Below are 17,549 nucleotides of genomic sequence, written 5' to 3' on the forward strand. Positions count from 1 at the left end.
GATAAAACACTGTCTGCAACCCAGGCTAATGAACCCTGTACAAAGCTCCCTGGTGGTCTGCCCGATGTTATTCAGCAGTTAGATGGTTTATGCTGACATAACTCCACTTTAGGATGTCTACTTATCAAGTCTTCAGGTTCAGCATCAGGCTCCCAAGGGCACAGCTCAGTCTCCCTGCACTGGCTATCCAGCTCCTCAGATAATATGATCTACAATGCTTTATAGCACCTATAGTCACTGAGACACCAAGACCCATAAATAGCTTTCTCCAAGTCATTCCAAATCTGAGGTATGGCCAGAAATGAAACATCCATGCATTACAAAATGGAGTTGCCTTCTTTCTTTCCTGATTGCTCTGCCTTTCATGAGCAGTAAATCATGAACAGTTATACCAGAAACAAAACTTTGGTCTCAAAGAATATTTTAAAAGTAGGCAGCCCCTCCCCCAAACCAAAGTGTGTTGGTCCCAAAGTCCTTCTGGCAGGAGAGATTGATATTGCCAGTGTATTACATCTTAGAAGATGCCCAGCAGGGCAAAGCCTGCACAATTATCAACTTGACAGTTCCCCGGCCAGGTCCACTGAAAGACATCAAGATTCCTGCATAGCCCTAAGCTTCTCCTTCGGGCAGCCTGATGTGCTGGCTGGGACTCATTGCCTAAAAGAGCTCATAGGCAATACCATATAGACCTTCCAATAACAAATTAACATATTAACACGCATTAATCCTTTAGTCTCTGTCAGTTCTCCAGCAGACTGCCCTGCCTGAGGGAGAGAGCTTAGAAACTGGCAAAGTGCAAAGGGAGTCAAGACAGGGTTTGGAGCTTGGTGTACAGTACTTCTGAGTGTGTCCATGGAGGACCATTGTGTTTTAGGGGCGATCACAGTGTAAAAGGTGACCAGCAATGAGAAACGGAGGCCTGTATCTCCATGTGCCCAGATTCAGCCTGAACTTTGGCACCACCTTCAGAGACCAGGTCACAGCATTAGCAGATGGTACCCTACAAACCTGCTTCAGATCTGGATAAGTAGGGTCAGGGGAGAAGCCAAATCCTCCCTGGGGGAGGCAAAGGCAAGTGTTGGCATTCCAGTGCTGTAGGAAAGGCTGACATAGAAAGAAAGATGCCTGATCACTACCCTGCTGCCCCCAAGCAAGGGATGGAGCAAGAGACAGGAGCCTGACAAGAACAGATGTTTCCCCGGAGCTCCCCACTACTAAGAAGAAGTGACTTCTCCTTGCCCACTCATGTCATGGCGGTCTTGGCCTTTGTGCTTCCTTTCTTGTGAGAAGTTAGTGTTCCTGTTAACCTAGTCCCTATTTATTACGTTCTAAGTGGGACTTGTTCCTGATGTAGTTTGCTGGGAAAAAAAGACTAGTTCTATATGGCCCAGATCAGTTCCTCAGAAAACAAAAATAAACATGCTATTAGTCAAGACGTGCACATCCATAATCCACATAAAGTCATATGCTTCCAGGCTGACTTTTGACTCTGGAGAAATGGCATGCCCGTTTCATTCACAGGATGTGATAAGTGCATCTGGGACCTGACCGATGACCTGCGGTTAGCTGCACTCTCCATCGAAGAGAGCAAATCTGGGCTGCTGAGCGTGTCCTCTGGTGCCGCTGCGCATAGGCACGTGAACGAAATGAACTCCACCATCTACTTCCTCAAAGTATGCAAGATGTGATTTCAGCTGTGTTTTTACTCTAGTTTCACAGGCTCACTCCTACCAACTTCTGTGTCCTTTCGTATCTGAACCCCCTAGCTATATTACAGATTGTTGGACCTGCAGGTCTGCCTCGGATAATCCATAGCTCCATGAGAAACTATGAAAAGTTCACTGTAACTATGAGCTTGTGCCTCAATCAAGAGCTGCCAACTTATGTAAGAGAGTATATGGTAACTGAAATAACTAAAAGATGGGTATCTATGTGAGAAATGGTTAAAGGAAAAGCTCCTTTCCTCCCGGAAGCTGCACACTGGGCCTAAAAGTGATTTCCACAAGCCTCTCACTATCATTAGTTTTGACTGCAAGATTTTGAGGAGCTTCTCTAGAAACTTCCCTGTCTCTTTTTCTTCCCTACCTTTCCTTCGCACTTTTTTGCTCTCACTTTTCAAGTCTTATACATGAAGGATCTTATATATCAAAACTTTAAGAGGCCTTCTTCCTGTAATGAACTTCCATCACAACCAACAGATATTTTTATAAACAAGAGCGTTCACTGAAAAGACCTCAGTCTTAATAGCAGCATGTTGTTTTATTTTCTTAGTCAAGTTAACATAATGCTTAAGAGCATAAACTTTAGATTACTTTGATCCTCCTCCAGGTCAGACACTTGTTATATGACCTCAGGTAAATCATTTAATCTCTTTGTTCTTCAATATCCTCATCTGGAAATGAGGAAATTATGACACCTATCTCACGGATTATTAGGAAAATTCGTTGAGATATGTAAAGCAGTTTGAGCAGTACTCAGCAGAGTAAGTATTCATCACTGTTTGGAGGTGCAAATAATATCCACAGCAATTGGCTGAAAGTGTGTGGTGCAAACCAAAATAAATGTCCTAAACTATAATGTGGGGCAGACTCGGCATTTAGAATTTGTTTGCCAAAATGTCCCTTCATGGACACATGAGAGTGCTAATTCTCAAATAAGTCACCAAGACACTAGGCTCAACTCTCTCCTTAAGCCACAGCCTCACATGGGTATCACCACAGCTTGGCAGCAAGGCTGTGCCAGGATTAAAGGACTTAATACAAAGTAGCCCCAGGACAGCCTCATTTATACCAAACTCCTCAAAAGTGTGAAAGGAAGGGAGCAGTGGTCCAAAATAAAGAGAATTGACCTCTTTACTCCAAATGATGAAAGTGTACTCCTGAAATCCATCTTCATTGATCCTGGTGATTGATAGAGTCCTCCAAGACTTGACCAGATTCAAATTTGCCAGACTTCCAGGGCCACTACCAACCTAATGATACCTTTCTGACAAATGGAAAAAGGTGCTCTTTCCCTATGGCCAGTCAAGAGCCCAATGGGGCCTCTGAACAGTATTGAGTGGAGCTCAAACAGTTTTAGCCCCAGGAGCCTTAGTCCCTCCTGCAGACTGATCCTTCACTGCAGCAGCCTGTGGACTCTCTGTTGAGAACAGATATCACAGCCTACCTCAAATGTTCTTAAGCTGAAAAAGTATACATTCTTTAAAACACAGTGTTAAGGGAGTTGGGGAATTGGAGAGATGGCTCAGCAGTTAAGAGCATGTACTACTCTGGCAAAGGACCGAAGTTGGGTTCCCAGCAGCTGTGTAATCAGCTTGCAAAACCTGTAACTTTAGCTTCAGGGGACCCAACATCCTCTTCTGGCCTTTAGGAGCACTGCATTCATGTGCACAAACCCACACTCAGATAAGCATGTATACACATAATTAAAAAATAAAAATATTTTTTAACCTGGTGTACAGATTTACTGATAATTTCCAAAACATTTATTTCCACAGACAAGGTTGTCAGAAAGAGAAAACCAGTATTCTCTAAGAAAGATTCAACTCAGCAACGCTGAGAGCACAGTGAGAAGCCTTCTGTCTGATGTGGAGGAATTAGCTGGAAAGGTATGTGTTCCATTTCTGGGGCTGCCTTCAAAAACCAGGGTCACAAACAATGAGGTTTAACAAAGGCCAGTAAAAGTTCAGTGGCCCATGTGTGTTAAAATAAATCAAGGCCAGTTCCACAGAGAAAGCTAAAACAGAACACCTTTGTCATTTTGATAGGTTTTCTTGAAAAACTGTGTATATGGGGAACTTTCTGTGCGTTAACTGCTGATTAATATAGTTGGCGTACGCTGCAGCTAGGATAGTCATTCAACAGTTTGCCTTAGTGTTTTAAGCACAAGCTCTATAGGGCATCCAGAAATATGCTTTATTATATAAAACAAGCACTTTACATTAATAAAGGAGGTATTAAGTACAAAAATAAAAGAAAAAAAGAATTGTACTGAGAAAGCAATTTTATAAGATGATTGAAATAAAGTCACTTTCAAGATGGCAAGATGACTCGGTATGTAAAAGCACTTGATCAAATAAACAAGCTTGACAGCCTGAATTTGATCCCCAGAACCAATGTGGAAGGGGGGAAGGAGACAACTGACTTCAGAAAGTTGCCTTTATGCCATAGAACAACATACACACACACACACACACACACACACAGATACACACACACAAATACTACCACTACTATTACTACTACTAATAATAATACATTTTTAGAAAAATCAATTTCTGCATTCATGTTATAGACCATTTACTAAAATAAATTCCAGACAGATTAAAAAGTCTCAGTAAATTTCAAACCCACAGGAAAATAAAACCAAGGAATTATTAACCCTCAAAAGGAAAGAGCAATATACTTAAATAAATTGTGAAGAACTATAATAAAAATAGATTTGACAAGACAAAATTTCAGTACTTAAAGAAACACTTAAATAAATAAAAAGTCAAGTAGACTGAGAAAAATATTCAGAGAAATGTGACTTATAAAAATTCTCACAGGCTGGGCCGGAGAAATAACTCAGCAGTTAAGAACACTGGCTGCTCTTGCAGAGGATCCACACGGTGGCTCACAACCCTCTGTAGCTTCAGTTCTAGAGAATTCAACACCCTCTCTGGACTCTACAGGAGCCAGGCACTCCTCAAGGTACACATACATACATGCAGGTAAACATGCATAAAATAAATTTTAAAAAACAAAACAACAACAACAAAAAAAAACTCTCACAGGCTAACAAGAAAAGCACTCACTAGGAGCAGAGGTTATGTGAGAGACTGTTCAGTGATCTCTCCAGGAACCTGATAAAAAAAATCCATTCATCCCCCATAATGGTCAAAAAATACAAACTAATTTACAGGGTACCATATTTGTCCTAATAACTGTTTAACATACCAGGCTTTGTGGTATACCTATAATCCCAGCACTTGGAAGGCAAAGGCAAGACAATTGTGAGTTTGAGACCACTGAGCTACACAGTAAGAACCTGCCTCATGAGCATAAATGTTTAATGCAGTTTTCCCTTTAATGCTCTACCATTGCTGGTCCAAGTTCTCTGGAACTATTGCTTTTGAACATTGGTGTTAGACATAATAAATTGCCAACGTTCCCTTCAAAATAATTCTTATTTTCTCAGAAAAATAGTTGGAGATATATCTCAATGGTAGAGTATTTGCTTAGTATGTATGAGACCTCAGATTCAATCCCCAGCATGGGGGAACAGTAAAATAAAAAGCAAATGTGAAACCTACTCTGGTATTCTCCTTTGAATTATTATCTCCCAAACTTTTATAAGATTATGCTTCTAAAAATGTAAATGACTCTAATTGTGCCCCTGGAAGATTCACCTTCCTTAAAAAGTGCAGAGAAATACGCCCCTTGTTCCTATACAATGGCACGTTTTAATCTAGCCACTAAGATTTGACAAGTAGGGAGAGTTTCAAATGAAATAGACAGGATATTAGTAAGATCTTATTGTTAATTCATTTGAGTGCCATGGCTGGAGCTTGTTAAGGTATCTTAATTCTAGAGGAGTGTTTTCAGATACATTAGACAGTGCCACAACTCAGACTCTTGTTGTGCAGGTTTTCCTGCTTTTAATATATTTAGAAGGAGGTTTTTATAGAGAATAAATAAAAGAAACTTGGAAGTGACATCACAGTGGAAAAAATTCATAGGAAACAAGGAACAGACCACCATTGGGGAGAAATGACTAGAACTGTTCAATTGTTATTGAAAATAGCATCTGACTGTGACAGTCTTCAGGCTGCAAGACCCCACAGAACATTTCAAACAAATTCCCAGAGCTGGTACTAATGATTTCTCAAGAACCCTTCAAGCCCCGCGCCTAGAAAAGTCCAGGACTGATTCTAAGGATTTAAGGAAAACTTTGCCTTAGAAAGATCTGCACCAGGAGACTAACTAATACTTGGCCTTAAGTAGAGAAAAGGATTTCATTGCATGTTCCCACACTGATAAAAATGGCAGTAATATGGCCTGAAACTAGACAAGTAATACCTCTGTTTGGAAGTTAGCTATCACATGGGTCCCATGTGGCCCAAATTTCATAAATTATAAAATGTTGAAAGTTACTGGGTGGTTGTTGGTTTTTTTTTCCCAATCTCCATATCTGAGTCTTCCAGCCTCTATCTGGAAATCCCTAGTGCCCTTTGATATCATTAATTTCTGGGAATGCCCTGAAAGATGCCTTGTATCTATGCCCACAAAAAGGCTGTGCTGTAAAAGATCTCCTTGTTGCCACCCCCTTGATCACACCTGTACAGAAAATATAAAGAACATGCACTCACATGTTCTCAGGCCTATCCTGCTCAAGTAGAACATGTTGGCTTACATGCAGGGGTGGAATGGCAGTTAGCTCCCACTCTTTGGGTCTTCAAAGTCTGCTGCGGATCCCATAGTCACAGAGCCCAGACTCCACTCCAGTCCTTCAGTTACACAAATCCCCCTACATATCAGCTCATGCAAAGACATTATAAGGGAAGCTCATCGAAAGCATCTGGGCCTCTTCACGGATCCTGACAAAAAGACAGAAAGAAAAACCATGCTCCTATTCCAGAAGCATTACTGAAAATCTCTCGTGTCACAGCTATTGTGATAAGTGATGAGTTCTGAAGTGACTGAGACCCTCCCTCCACTCAAGACGCTCACTGTCTAGTAAGAAAGAGATTCTTTTTTAAAATAACACACCATTTAGCAATGGGGTCCTGCTACAGGCTAAAGGGTAATGAGTTCTAAGGAAGAATAATGAATCCTTTCATTAGGGAGGGTAAATACTGGCTTGTGTTTTGAGGATGACTAGGAGCTTACCAAGAATTTCCAAGCAGGGGTAATGTCCCACAATGCAAAGATGTGAGCAACATGATACATTCTCGGTACTGGAAGAATTCTTTACCTTGGCCTTGCAGATGACCTAAGTTTAAAACAAATAGGCAGGATATGACAGGTGAAGAATTCATCAGTGGCTAGATCATGAAGAAACTTGGCCAGCAGGTCCAGGAACATGTGGCTCTCAACTGTGAGTCATTGAGGTTTTTACCCAGAACAGCTGATCAGGTTTGCATTGCAGATGTATTCTTTTACAGAAGGAAGGGCAGACTGGCCAGTGAAGACTGAGGTTTAGGACACAACGGGAGACTGCCACAGTAGACACAGAAAGGGAATGTTTGGTTGCTGCCTTGACTTCACTTGAAAAGGATTTTCCGTGAGCAAAGATGTCCTGACAAACTGTAGAAATGTAGAAGAGAATCAAGGATAACAAATGGTATAAAATAGGCTGCATCCACTAACAGGTCACAAGGATCAAGGAGGGAAGTTCTGTTTGGGAGGCTGAAAATGCAGAATTACTCTGGATGTTCTAAGAGTGAGGTATTTGTAGATGTCCACTGTTCAGGTCTGAGAAAGCATACCAATATTCCAATTACTTCTTTGTCCAGGATAATCTTCATTTATACTTGGTCCCAAAGTAATCACTGAAACTTCCCCCTTTAAATCACAAAAGAATTCCAATTTAAACAATAAAATACATGGTGACCGTATGTATTGGTTATCAGAATCACTTAATCTAGTTTTTTTTTGTTATGCATCATATCATCCCAAAATCTTTGCTTTTATATCAAATAAGCACAATTAGAATTCACTTTTGAGGTTAGTAAATGATTAATATCTGTAAGGTGTAAATAATCAACCAGTTTATAGCAATGAGGTAATGTTTTAACTGCAGCGTTTCTTGAAAAGCAATGCACACCTGTTTTATCTTGTGCCCATACCGTTATTTTCCTCCATGAGCGCAGTTACAGGAAAAAAGTTAAAACTACAAATAAGATGTCTCTATATACTAGTATATTTAGTAATTTTTCAACTTAAAGTTGAAAAAGTGGATCTTTTCTATTTGTGTGTCTATAAAAAGGTAGCAATAGATCTCACAGCGCCCTCTGGTGTTTATTAGAAAGAAGTTTTCTTCTAGGTGTGGCATCCTCAAGTTTCCATACCAAAAAATAAGTTTAATAATAAAGAAATAACAAGATCAGAGTTTTTTTAAAAAATAATGAGTCTCATACTTTATAAATATAATTCTATTAAAACAGGATCAAATTTGAACTTGTTTAATTTCTTTTAGTGCACTGCATGCTGTGTCTGTATGTTTTAAAAGCAGAGAGGTACCAAGAATGTTTCATTTTATTTTCTACATCATCTAATTTTAAAATGATCATCAATATTATTTCTTCAGAAAGATTAGAACAAGCCAAGGAGAAGACTGGAATTGGGGGAAGGGCATGATGACTCAGAAGACAATGTCTCAGGAAATCCACTGCTTGCAAGGAGTCTGAGAACCACATTTCCTGAGCAGTAGAGCTTCATGACTCCAGCAGCTTTGAATTGTGTGAAAGGATTACCGATTTGCTTGATAAAATGCCTCCAGAAATATGTTTTCCATGATCTCATTTCTTCGTTCTCTTCTTTAAGCCATCATACAGGGACACTTGCTTGGTTTATACCTAGAAAGAGTAAAAAAACGTTGCAGGCACTATCATGCCACAATCCTTTGGATAGAACATTGCCTGAAAGCAGAAAGATTTGGAACAGCTACCTCCTCCTGTCCTGGAGAAACTGCTCAGCATTCTGTGTGGCAGACCAGCCTGCAGACCATCACAGCACTTTGTTACAGAACTAGGCCAAGAAAGCACTAAACAAGGCAAGCGGGCACTTTACCAAATCCAGGCTGAAGAACTCCTCCTCCTAACTATCCATCTAATGCCTAAAGGAAATACACATTATTCATGCAGGGCACTGTCCTGACCTTGAACTAAGTGACTTGAACACAAGTGCCATCAGTGTTGATGGGAAATTGGAATGAAGCTCTGAAAACAGCAGGTAGTCCACTGCATAATCCTTTAAGTCCCTACAGTAATTCAGTTCAGCAGCAATTGGACCACCCAGGAGCCACTGGATATATGGAGATTTCAAGATCTACCCTCTTTCTAGATGATTTCCTCTTTGAAGCTTAAGCGTACCAATCAGACCAATGTCAAACATGGTCTGGCATCTTGAGAGATAGTTAAAAAGAATTGAAAGGATAAGATACATGTGACAGGCAGTTGATTTGGGTTGAACTGTGATTTGTGCTGAGGTAATGCATTTAATTTTTATAGCATTCTGGGATCCTAAATCCGGTCATCACTCAGTCTTCATGCATGATTTCTGGGATCATTCTGTATGCCACAGAACTTGCACATGCCAGAAAAATTTATGTTTGTAATATATGTCTTATACCCTTACCCTCATATATTAACATATAACATTAATTTAGTGTTCATTCGGATTATTTGTAGGGAAGTCAAGCCTCAAGAAAGGGGCAACTGGTTCAGAAGGAAAGCATGGATACCATCGATCATGCAACTCAGCTTGTAGAGCAAGCCCACAGCATGAGGGATAAAATCCAAGGTAAGTATCTTCCCTTCTGGTGCAATTTAGTGTCAAGGAAACACACGCTACATGAATGGCAATAAAAGCATGGTTATTGTCAGTGATTGCTGTGTCAGGAGCATGTTGTTCAAAGTGTTCCTGGTTTTAACTTACATAGCCTTCCTTTCACATTTGTTAATCTGAAATTTTTGAACCCCCATTCCTATTTATCTGTTGATGTTCAAGAATAAATGCACAAAATCACTTTCTAGGCATTTCATAGAAGTTTAATGTTGGATGCCTTTCTAGCAGGAGAAATCCTATGCTGTGGTATCTCTAAAGTGGAAGAGCTTAGTAGGGGGTCACACATTTTTTTCAGTTATTTGCAGCTCACAAAATATGCCTTTAGAATGAGAGAAAACCAATCCAAATAGTCATAAGCTGTTTCCATAATGCCCTTCCCTGAGGACCAGGTAGACAAGTTGCTCAAGTCTACAGTGTAAAAGAAAAGAGAGGAGGGGCTGTGTGAGAGTCCCTGCCCTACAGCTCTGTGGCAGAGTCCACCTTCCCTACTGCAGATTTACTCATCTGTGCTCTGACTTCTGCTAAGCACAGGCTGTAGCTTGAAGATCTTAATAGTGCTCTGAAAGCTGCCTTCAATTTCCTTACAGAGACTGCATTTATTTTAGGATAAATAGTGTTTTCTTGGGTTGGAGTCTGCTAAGATCTAGTGTTTGTGTTCCCATGGTTTTATATTATGCTATATATTAAGAACTGGATGACAACACCAAGTGCATCTCAGGGCACAATGACAGTAAAGGGACCCACAGTGAGACATTCATATCTTTGTACTGAGTATCAGGAGCACATTCCAGGCAAAGGGACGTATAAAGCCAAGATTAATCCTTTGCTGCATTCCCTTCGGTGCCTATAAAGCACAGTAAAACAAATGCATTTCAAACGCCCCACTCCTGTCCTCACTAGCTCATGTGTTTGCATTTACTGATAAAATATTCTTTTCCTATGGCATTGTAGAGTTACTATTGATTTGTTCAAACAGTGAGCTTGAACCTAGAAGATTCGATGACCTCATCCAATTAAGAAATAAATGTTCATTTACGCAGCAAAGTCAAGATCCTACTAAGCCATTCAGAGGAAGTAATTCACCTTTGCTTTGTTTCATACCCCAGACTTTGCTTCTAAAGTGTTTCATTTGAAAAGAATCTGAACCTTCTTATTTGACCCTTGGTCATGGAAAAAGATGAAAAAATACAAAAGTGGAAGTGGGAAACAGTAACTTTTATCAGTTTTTAATCTCTTTAAAATAATATTTGAAGCCGGGTATGGTGGCACACACCTGTAGTCCCAGCACTCGGGAGGCAGAAGCAGGCGGATCTCTGTGAGTTCAAGCCCAGCCTGGTCTACATAGTGAGTTCTAGGACAGCTGGGGCTACAGGGAGACCCTGTCTCAAAAAGACAATAATATAATAATAATAATAATATTTGAATAGTCTCCAAAGACCAAAGGCAAAATGTTATTGTCTATGTCTCCTTTTGCTAACTACACCAGATATAGCCAAAATAGAACAACCCAAGATTGTGAACAGAGTATTTTGCACTAAAACAAAGAATTCAACATCGCCAGTACTAGAATTTGAAGAAGGAATCTGCTTTATTTATTAACATTAATGTTTAGTTTATTTCAAGGGCTAGTAGTTTATGCCTTGGTAGTTGGTTTCTTTAGCATATCTAGATTTCCCTATAACTCTCATAGTAGTATTTGTAGCATTAAAATCATCTTCCCTCATTTATCTCCCTTTCAGAATTCAGGAATGCCTCAGAACACCAATAGTATGTCATTTCTCATTCCCAACCATCTCTAAAATAGCTGCTGGTGACCTTCAAGCTATTATCCACATAAAATACAGCTCCTCATCCTGGTGTGATTTATGTGACACCAGTGTTTGTTTACCCATCTTATCTGGCCAACCACATAGATCATAGTAAACCACAGACATGCAATTTCATTATGCCAGGGAGATAAAATGCTTCCTCCCAGAGCTGCCAGAGAAGAAGGGAACTATTACATACCTTTCTTCTGATCATATAAAATAAGAATGAGGACATTAAAGAACTATTACAAGCTAGTGTTTAGACAAGTTACCTAATCCCTCTGGGCTTCAATGGTTCACTTTGGTTCTAAAATCCTCCATCCTACATCAGAAGCCAGGCATAAAGACTGAGTCAAAATGGTCCAATCTTGAATAAACGTCATCACAGAATGGAATTGTCAGAAAAAAATTATTAATGAGCAAAAACTCATTATCATGCAATCAAAAAAATTTTTCACTAGCTTGTCTGCAAAACAATCTGAAAGGCTCCTTTGGGCAGTTACAAATGTGTTCTCATTTTGGCCTAGAGCTTTGTTCTGTTAAATCATTGCCTAAAATGCAATTAATATCTCCAGTGCATCCCACATGTGGCAGGGGATACTGCCAAACACTTTTTCCAAGTCAAGTATCTCTATAAAAGGTTGAGCAAAGATCTCAAATTATTATTATGCCTTAAATATTAACATTCTCAAATCACCATGGAAACCAGATGAGGGTAAAAGCAAGGCAGGCTCCTGTAGTAGCCTGTTCCCATTCTGAAGACACCTCGAGAAACAGAATGGTTTCCTCAAGTTTGCCCCTCCCCATGATGCGCCCATGCCAACACCAGCACTCACAGCCTGGCCCCAGCCCTGTCTGGCAACGAGCCTCTTTCCATTGCAGGGTCAGAACTGTGCCTTACCACCAGCCTGCACTCCCCTGTGCATCCTCTGCCTGCTCTTTCTTCACGGTACAGTGTTCTTCCTTTCAGAGATCAACAGCAAAATGCTCTATTATGGAGAGAATCAGGAGCTTGATCCCAGCGAAATTACTGAGAAGTTGGTGTTGGCCCAGAAGATGCTGGAGGAGATTCGAAGCCGGCGGCCATTCCTCACCCAACGGGAGCTTGTGGACGAAGAGGCAGACGAGGCCCAGGAATGTAGGTGTCTTTCACTCCTGGTTAACTCTACATGTGTCTGCTTTCTTTGTGGACCCAGAAAGGACACCAAGCCACAGGGCAACATTTGGTCAGGCAACTGATTCTCAATATTGAGAGAATTATAGAATTTATTCACGGCCTCAGAGAATCACCAGGACTTGATTTATAAGCAATAGTTTGAGATGGGACCCACCTTTGAGACTTTGAGAAACTGCAGAGAGTACAAAAGGAATCTACAGAATTTTTACTCCTGTTGGGAAGAAGTAGGGACTTAGAATTTGGTAGAAAAAAATACAAAGTAAGAAAAAGAAAACTAAATTCCTAATTTCCATCTACAATAAGAGAAATTTTATTTTAAATGCCAACAATGTTGATATTCTGAGGGCCCTGAAAGACTTTTAATAACTTTTAACCTCAAATATAAATTTAACATGCCCTTAATGATAAGTATGGGCACCAAAGCACATTAGTATTATTGAACCTCTGACTTAGTCACTATATAATGTATCAATTTCTGTCTACCAATAAACCCCAAGTGTATTCATTGAAAATTGCAACTATTTATTTGAACCTCATTTCATGGGTTGGCTATTCAGGCGAAACTGAACCCCAACATTCATATGGCGTGGACTAAGCTCACTCATGTTTCTGGGGCTATCTAGGCAAGCTGGGCCTCTCCCTCCATAATATTATCCTAAGCTTAGCCTTATTCATATGACAGAGGAGACTTCTAAGAATACAAGAAAGTTCCGGGGCTCTTCAGGCCTGGTCTTGGAACTCAATCATGTCACATTTATTCCATTGGTCAAATCCAGCCCAGATCCAAAGGCTAGGGAATGGATCTTGATGAGAAGAGTTGCAAAGAATTCACACATTCAACAAAAGAAATTTTAGATTTACATATCAGATTTCAGCTATTGCCAATGTTTTGCAATACTGTGTCAGTTCATCAGTACCTCATAATTGTGGTAGTTATTACATCCATTACTAGATCTTGTTTTTTTTAGCACATTAATAAAGAAGCATATATATTATAAAGTTATTGGTTTTTATGTTAATCACTTTTAAATTGTATATATTTTACTTTGTACATTTTAAAACACATCATAAGAAGTAAGAATGCGTTCGAAGACTTCACTAGATTACAGGAGGAGTAACAAAACAGCAAAGGCCTAAGGGCACAAGCCACCTTCTCATAGATGTCACTGTCAAACTGCTGACAATTATTGTATACGCCAGAAGGGACGGTTACTGACATAAAGGTTTATTATTGTAACAAATATGTGAACTCTTAGCTCCAGGGAGAGCTAAAGAATTCTAGGCCAGTTAGAGACGCTGGAGGTTTAATATCACAGCCAGATGCTCCCAAGATCCTTGCCTATTTTGGAATTTAACCAGATTGCCACACAGAAAGGAGACCATTTACTTCTCTATTTCTTAGCCTCTTTCCATGTGATGAATGCATTTTCAACCACTTTCTTTACTGAGCCATGAACGTGTGTCTTCTCTTCACACCTATGAAAGGAAATACGAACCTCAACCAGGCAGACTAACATTCTCTGAAGAAAAAGGAATTATGATGCATAATCAACATATGTGCCTGTGAGCCAAGAATAAAGGACACTTAAAAAGAGACTACACCAGTGTTACACTATAGACATGTAATGTTTATACCGTCCAAAATCTCAATCTGAGTTTGACCCAAAGAGCTAACTGAAAACAGATAGCTGGAGAAAGCAGAGAAAATGAGTGGTTACAGACATAACCTTTGGTCCTATCACCAACAAGAACATTGTAGCTATTTTTAATAGTAAAAACCATAGTATATCCAGTTTCTCTTTACAAGATAAAACTACCAATAATCTGCATAATAAAAGGAAAAGTATAACGGTCTAGTTTCCACACAAAATGTAATCTTTACAGGAAAACTAATTAAATGCTTCTTTTGGCTGATTATGGCTCTTAAGTTCAACAAAATAGCATCTCTTACTTCAAATGCAAAATGAGGGGCTACCTTTTGTGAACAATGTCTTCAGCCTCATTCACCTAAGAGGGCAAGGCCTGAAACTCTTTCTGCCTTGCAGGGGGATCCCAGACTAAACTTGTGTCCGTTTTTTCCCCAGTGCTGAGCCAGGCTGAGAACTGGCAGCGACTGCACAACGACACTCGCTCGTTGTTCCCTGTTGTCCTGGAACAGCTGGATGACTACAATGCCAAGTTGTCAGACCTACAGGAATCCCTTAACCAGGCCCTTGACCATGTCAGGGACGCAGAAGACATGAACAGAGTCATATCAGCCGAGCAGCGGGACTATGAGGTACAGGGGGCAGTAACTGTAAATATGTGTCAGGCACAGACAGTATAGTATGAAGTTATTCCAAGAAAGGACTGTTAGTATGCAAATGTTTAAATATTTATGCACTAATTATTCACATTTTTAATATGGTTGCATTTTTTGCCTCTGTGAATTACTAATGTAGCATGTGTGCCTAGAATCAAGTTGAACTTTTAAATGTTTGGTTCTTGCTTTGGTAAGAATGTTGTGCTGGTACATTTATCCCTGCATATGGCCATGCTGCTCTGGCAAGAAGGAAAAACTAACACTATTCTTTTTTTAATATTTATTTATTATTTTTATTTATGTGTATGAGTGTATTGCCTCATTGTATGCATGTATGTAAGTAAACCTATGTCATACATGGAAGTCAGAAAATGGCGTTGGAGTCCCCTGGAGCTGGAATTACAGATGATTGTTAGCTGCCGTATGGGTTCTGGGAATCGAACCTAGGTCCTCTGCAAGAGCAGCCAATGATCTTAACTGCTGAGCCATGTCTCCACCTCCAAGGCTACATGTTTCTTATGCAACAGAATGCCCAACTGCTCAGAACTATGTGTTTTTCGTGAGTGTAGGTTTTAGAAAGGTGTAATTGTTGGAAAGACATGTCCACACGGTCCCTCTTTGATCTTCCCCATCAGCCTTCTTGACCTCTTGCTGTTCACTGGATCATGCAATCAGTCCAGATAACATCATACTATCTGCACCCCTACCTGCCTGGAAGGCAGACATTGCTCTTTTCTTTTCAATCAACTACCCCAGTCATTCTTCATTTCTTCCCTCAGAGGGCTACCACACAATCCAATCCCATAATGCCATGTGCATAGCTGTGTTTCTGTATTTTGATCATCTGTGAGTGGATCTGTGTTTCCTTTAAACTAGAAGCTCCAAGTCTTCATAGAATCGTGTGTTCTCCATCTCTAAATCCTGAAGCATCTGTCACAATGCCTGGCACAAACTAACATCTCAGCAAAAATTGTTTGACTTGGTGAACATATTTCAAGACTTTACAACTGTGAAACTTGCTTTTCTTTCAGATTGTGCCCAAGTTTATTGAAGATTTATTGTTAGTTATAAGTAATGTGATTCTTCTTTCCATGGATTTTAAATTCATACCTCTGACCTGTAGGATAATACTGCTCTATAATCAAAAAACATTCAGAGCATTTATGTAAGATAAGAATATCATTGCAGGATTGGAGAGATGGCTCAATGGTTAAGAGCACTGACTGCTCTTACAGAGGACTCATGTTCAATTCCCAGCACCCACATGGCGGCTAACAGTCATCTATAACTTCAGTCCCAAGAGATCCAACACCATCTTCTGACCTCTTCATCATTGCACGACACAGGTGCATTTACACACGTGCAGGCAATACATTCATACACATAAAATAAAAATAATAAATAAAATATATTTTTTAAAAGAATATCACTGCAAACTCAAGCAACAGTTTTAGGGGTTCATAGATGAACACCTCAAATTCTTTTCAATATGGAGAGCTTTGAAAGGTAAAGTATATCAGCCCAGTCCAGCTTCTGCAAAACAAGAACAAGTGAGAGCACTCAGGAGACGCAGGCACAACAGAGCTGTCCCCTTATCCACAAGAAGCAAAGTGGCAATGCAGAGACGGTGTTTGGGTGCATTATTATTTGTACTGGCAAACTGTGTATGGTCTTCTTTTCCAGTTGTGAGCTGTCAGTCTCCACAAGTGCTTTGTGTTCTCCATAGACCCTTGCTAGAGAACACACTCAACTGTTTTGCTCAGTTCTCCACCGACTTATAAATAATAAGCTATCTGTAAAGTCCATAACAAGTAAGAGTGGCTGATAGCAGTGTATCATAGGCATGGCCTAGCTCATTTGCCAGCATTTGCAGTAAGTGGACAGTATTGTCCATATGAAGTGACTTAGTTCTAAAAGTAAATGTGTGCCAATTTAGCTCCTAATTAAACTTTTCTTATGCACATTTTTTAAAAACCTCATGCATGTGGATACCAGGAATCTGGCATTTTAGTGATTTCAAACAGATGGTAGGCCTCATTTTAGCTTGGTTAAACAAATCCTTCTACTGAGTGCAAATGAACAACATGAGCAAAATTTCAGGGAAGAGAACAGCTTAGCACACAGCATTTGGAAGCCCCTGTCTGTCTCCCATCTCCTTCCTCTTCCTAACTCTGCAATTGGCATTAACCAGAACTCCATCGCTTTTGCTCTTGGCCTCTTCCCCTGTGATTTCTACCCCATCTCACTGCTTCATCCCTTAAAGGGGATGTGAGGGCTGCATCCTTACATCTAGCTGAGTCCACAGCCCATCTTTCATGTGCATGCCTGTCTGTGGGAATAGCCACGGGGGCATGCTCTGCTATTTCCTACTAAAAATTAACTCATTCTACTAATTCTCCATTCCTAATGTTCCGTTTCCACGGAGGCCACTTTTTTTGCCCTTTGAGTTCCAAATCTCTAATTCAGCCATTTCTTCTCTGGCTCCGTGAGTAGAGATTACTTCAGGCCCCTGGATCTTGACTGTTCACTGCTCATCTGTCTCCTGCCTAGGCTCCTGGCCTCTATCTCCCTGAGCTTATAACTGGATCCAATTTCAAGGCATCTTTATAGTCTATAAACATTATTGATTAATCTCCCTGGAAAGCCTACAGTGAAGCCAGGTGCGATTATATATACCTGTACTCTCAACACTTGGGAGGCTGTGTCAAGAAGAC

The 17,549-nt window shown here is 40.1% G+C and overlaps 1 protein-coding gene across 2 annotated transcripts in view; it reads left to right on the plus strand.

Annotated features, from left to right (window-relative positions):
- Window positions 1-17,549, plus strand: part of Lama4 (laminin subunit alpha 4) — a 162,751-nt gene that overhangs the window by 68,790 nt on the left and 76,412 nt on the right. For both annotated transcript variants that reach the window (XM_008852394.3, XM_017803011.2), the window contains exons 8-12: window positions 1,522-1,673; window positions 3,497-3,607; window positions 9,392-9,503; window positions 12,327-12,494; window positions 14,618-14,811. In XM_008852394.3, the coding sequence (XP_008850616.1) occupies window positions 1,522-1,673; window positions 3,497-3,607; window positions 9,392-9,503; window positions 12,327-12,494; window positions 14,618-14,811 (737 nt within the window). The remainder of the gene's footprint in view (window positions 1-1,521; window positions 1,674-3,496; window positions 3,608-9,391; window positions 9,504-12,326; window positions 12,495-14,617; window positions 14,812-17,549) is intronic.

This window comes from Nannospalax galili, unplaced genomic scaffold, assembly GCF_000622305.1.
Source record: "Nannospalax galili isolate Female #2095 unplaced genomic scaffold, S.galili_v1.0 scaffold646, whole genome shotgun sequence".
NCBI classification, from domain to species: Eukaryota; Metazoa; Chordata; class Mammalia; order Rodentia; family Spalacidae; genus Nannospalax; species Nannospalax galili.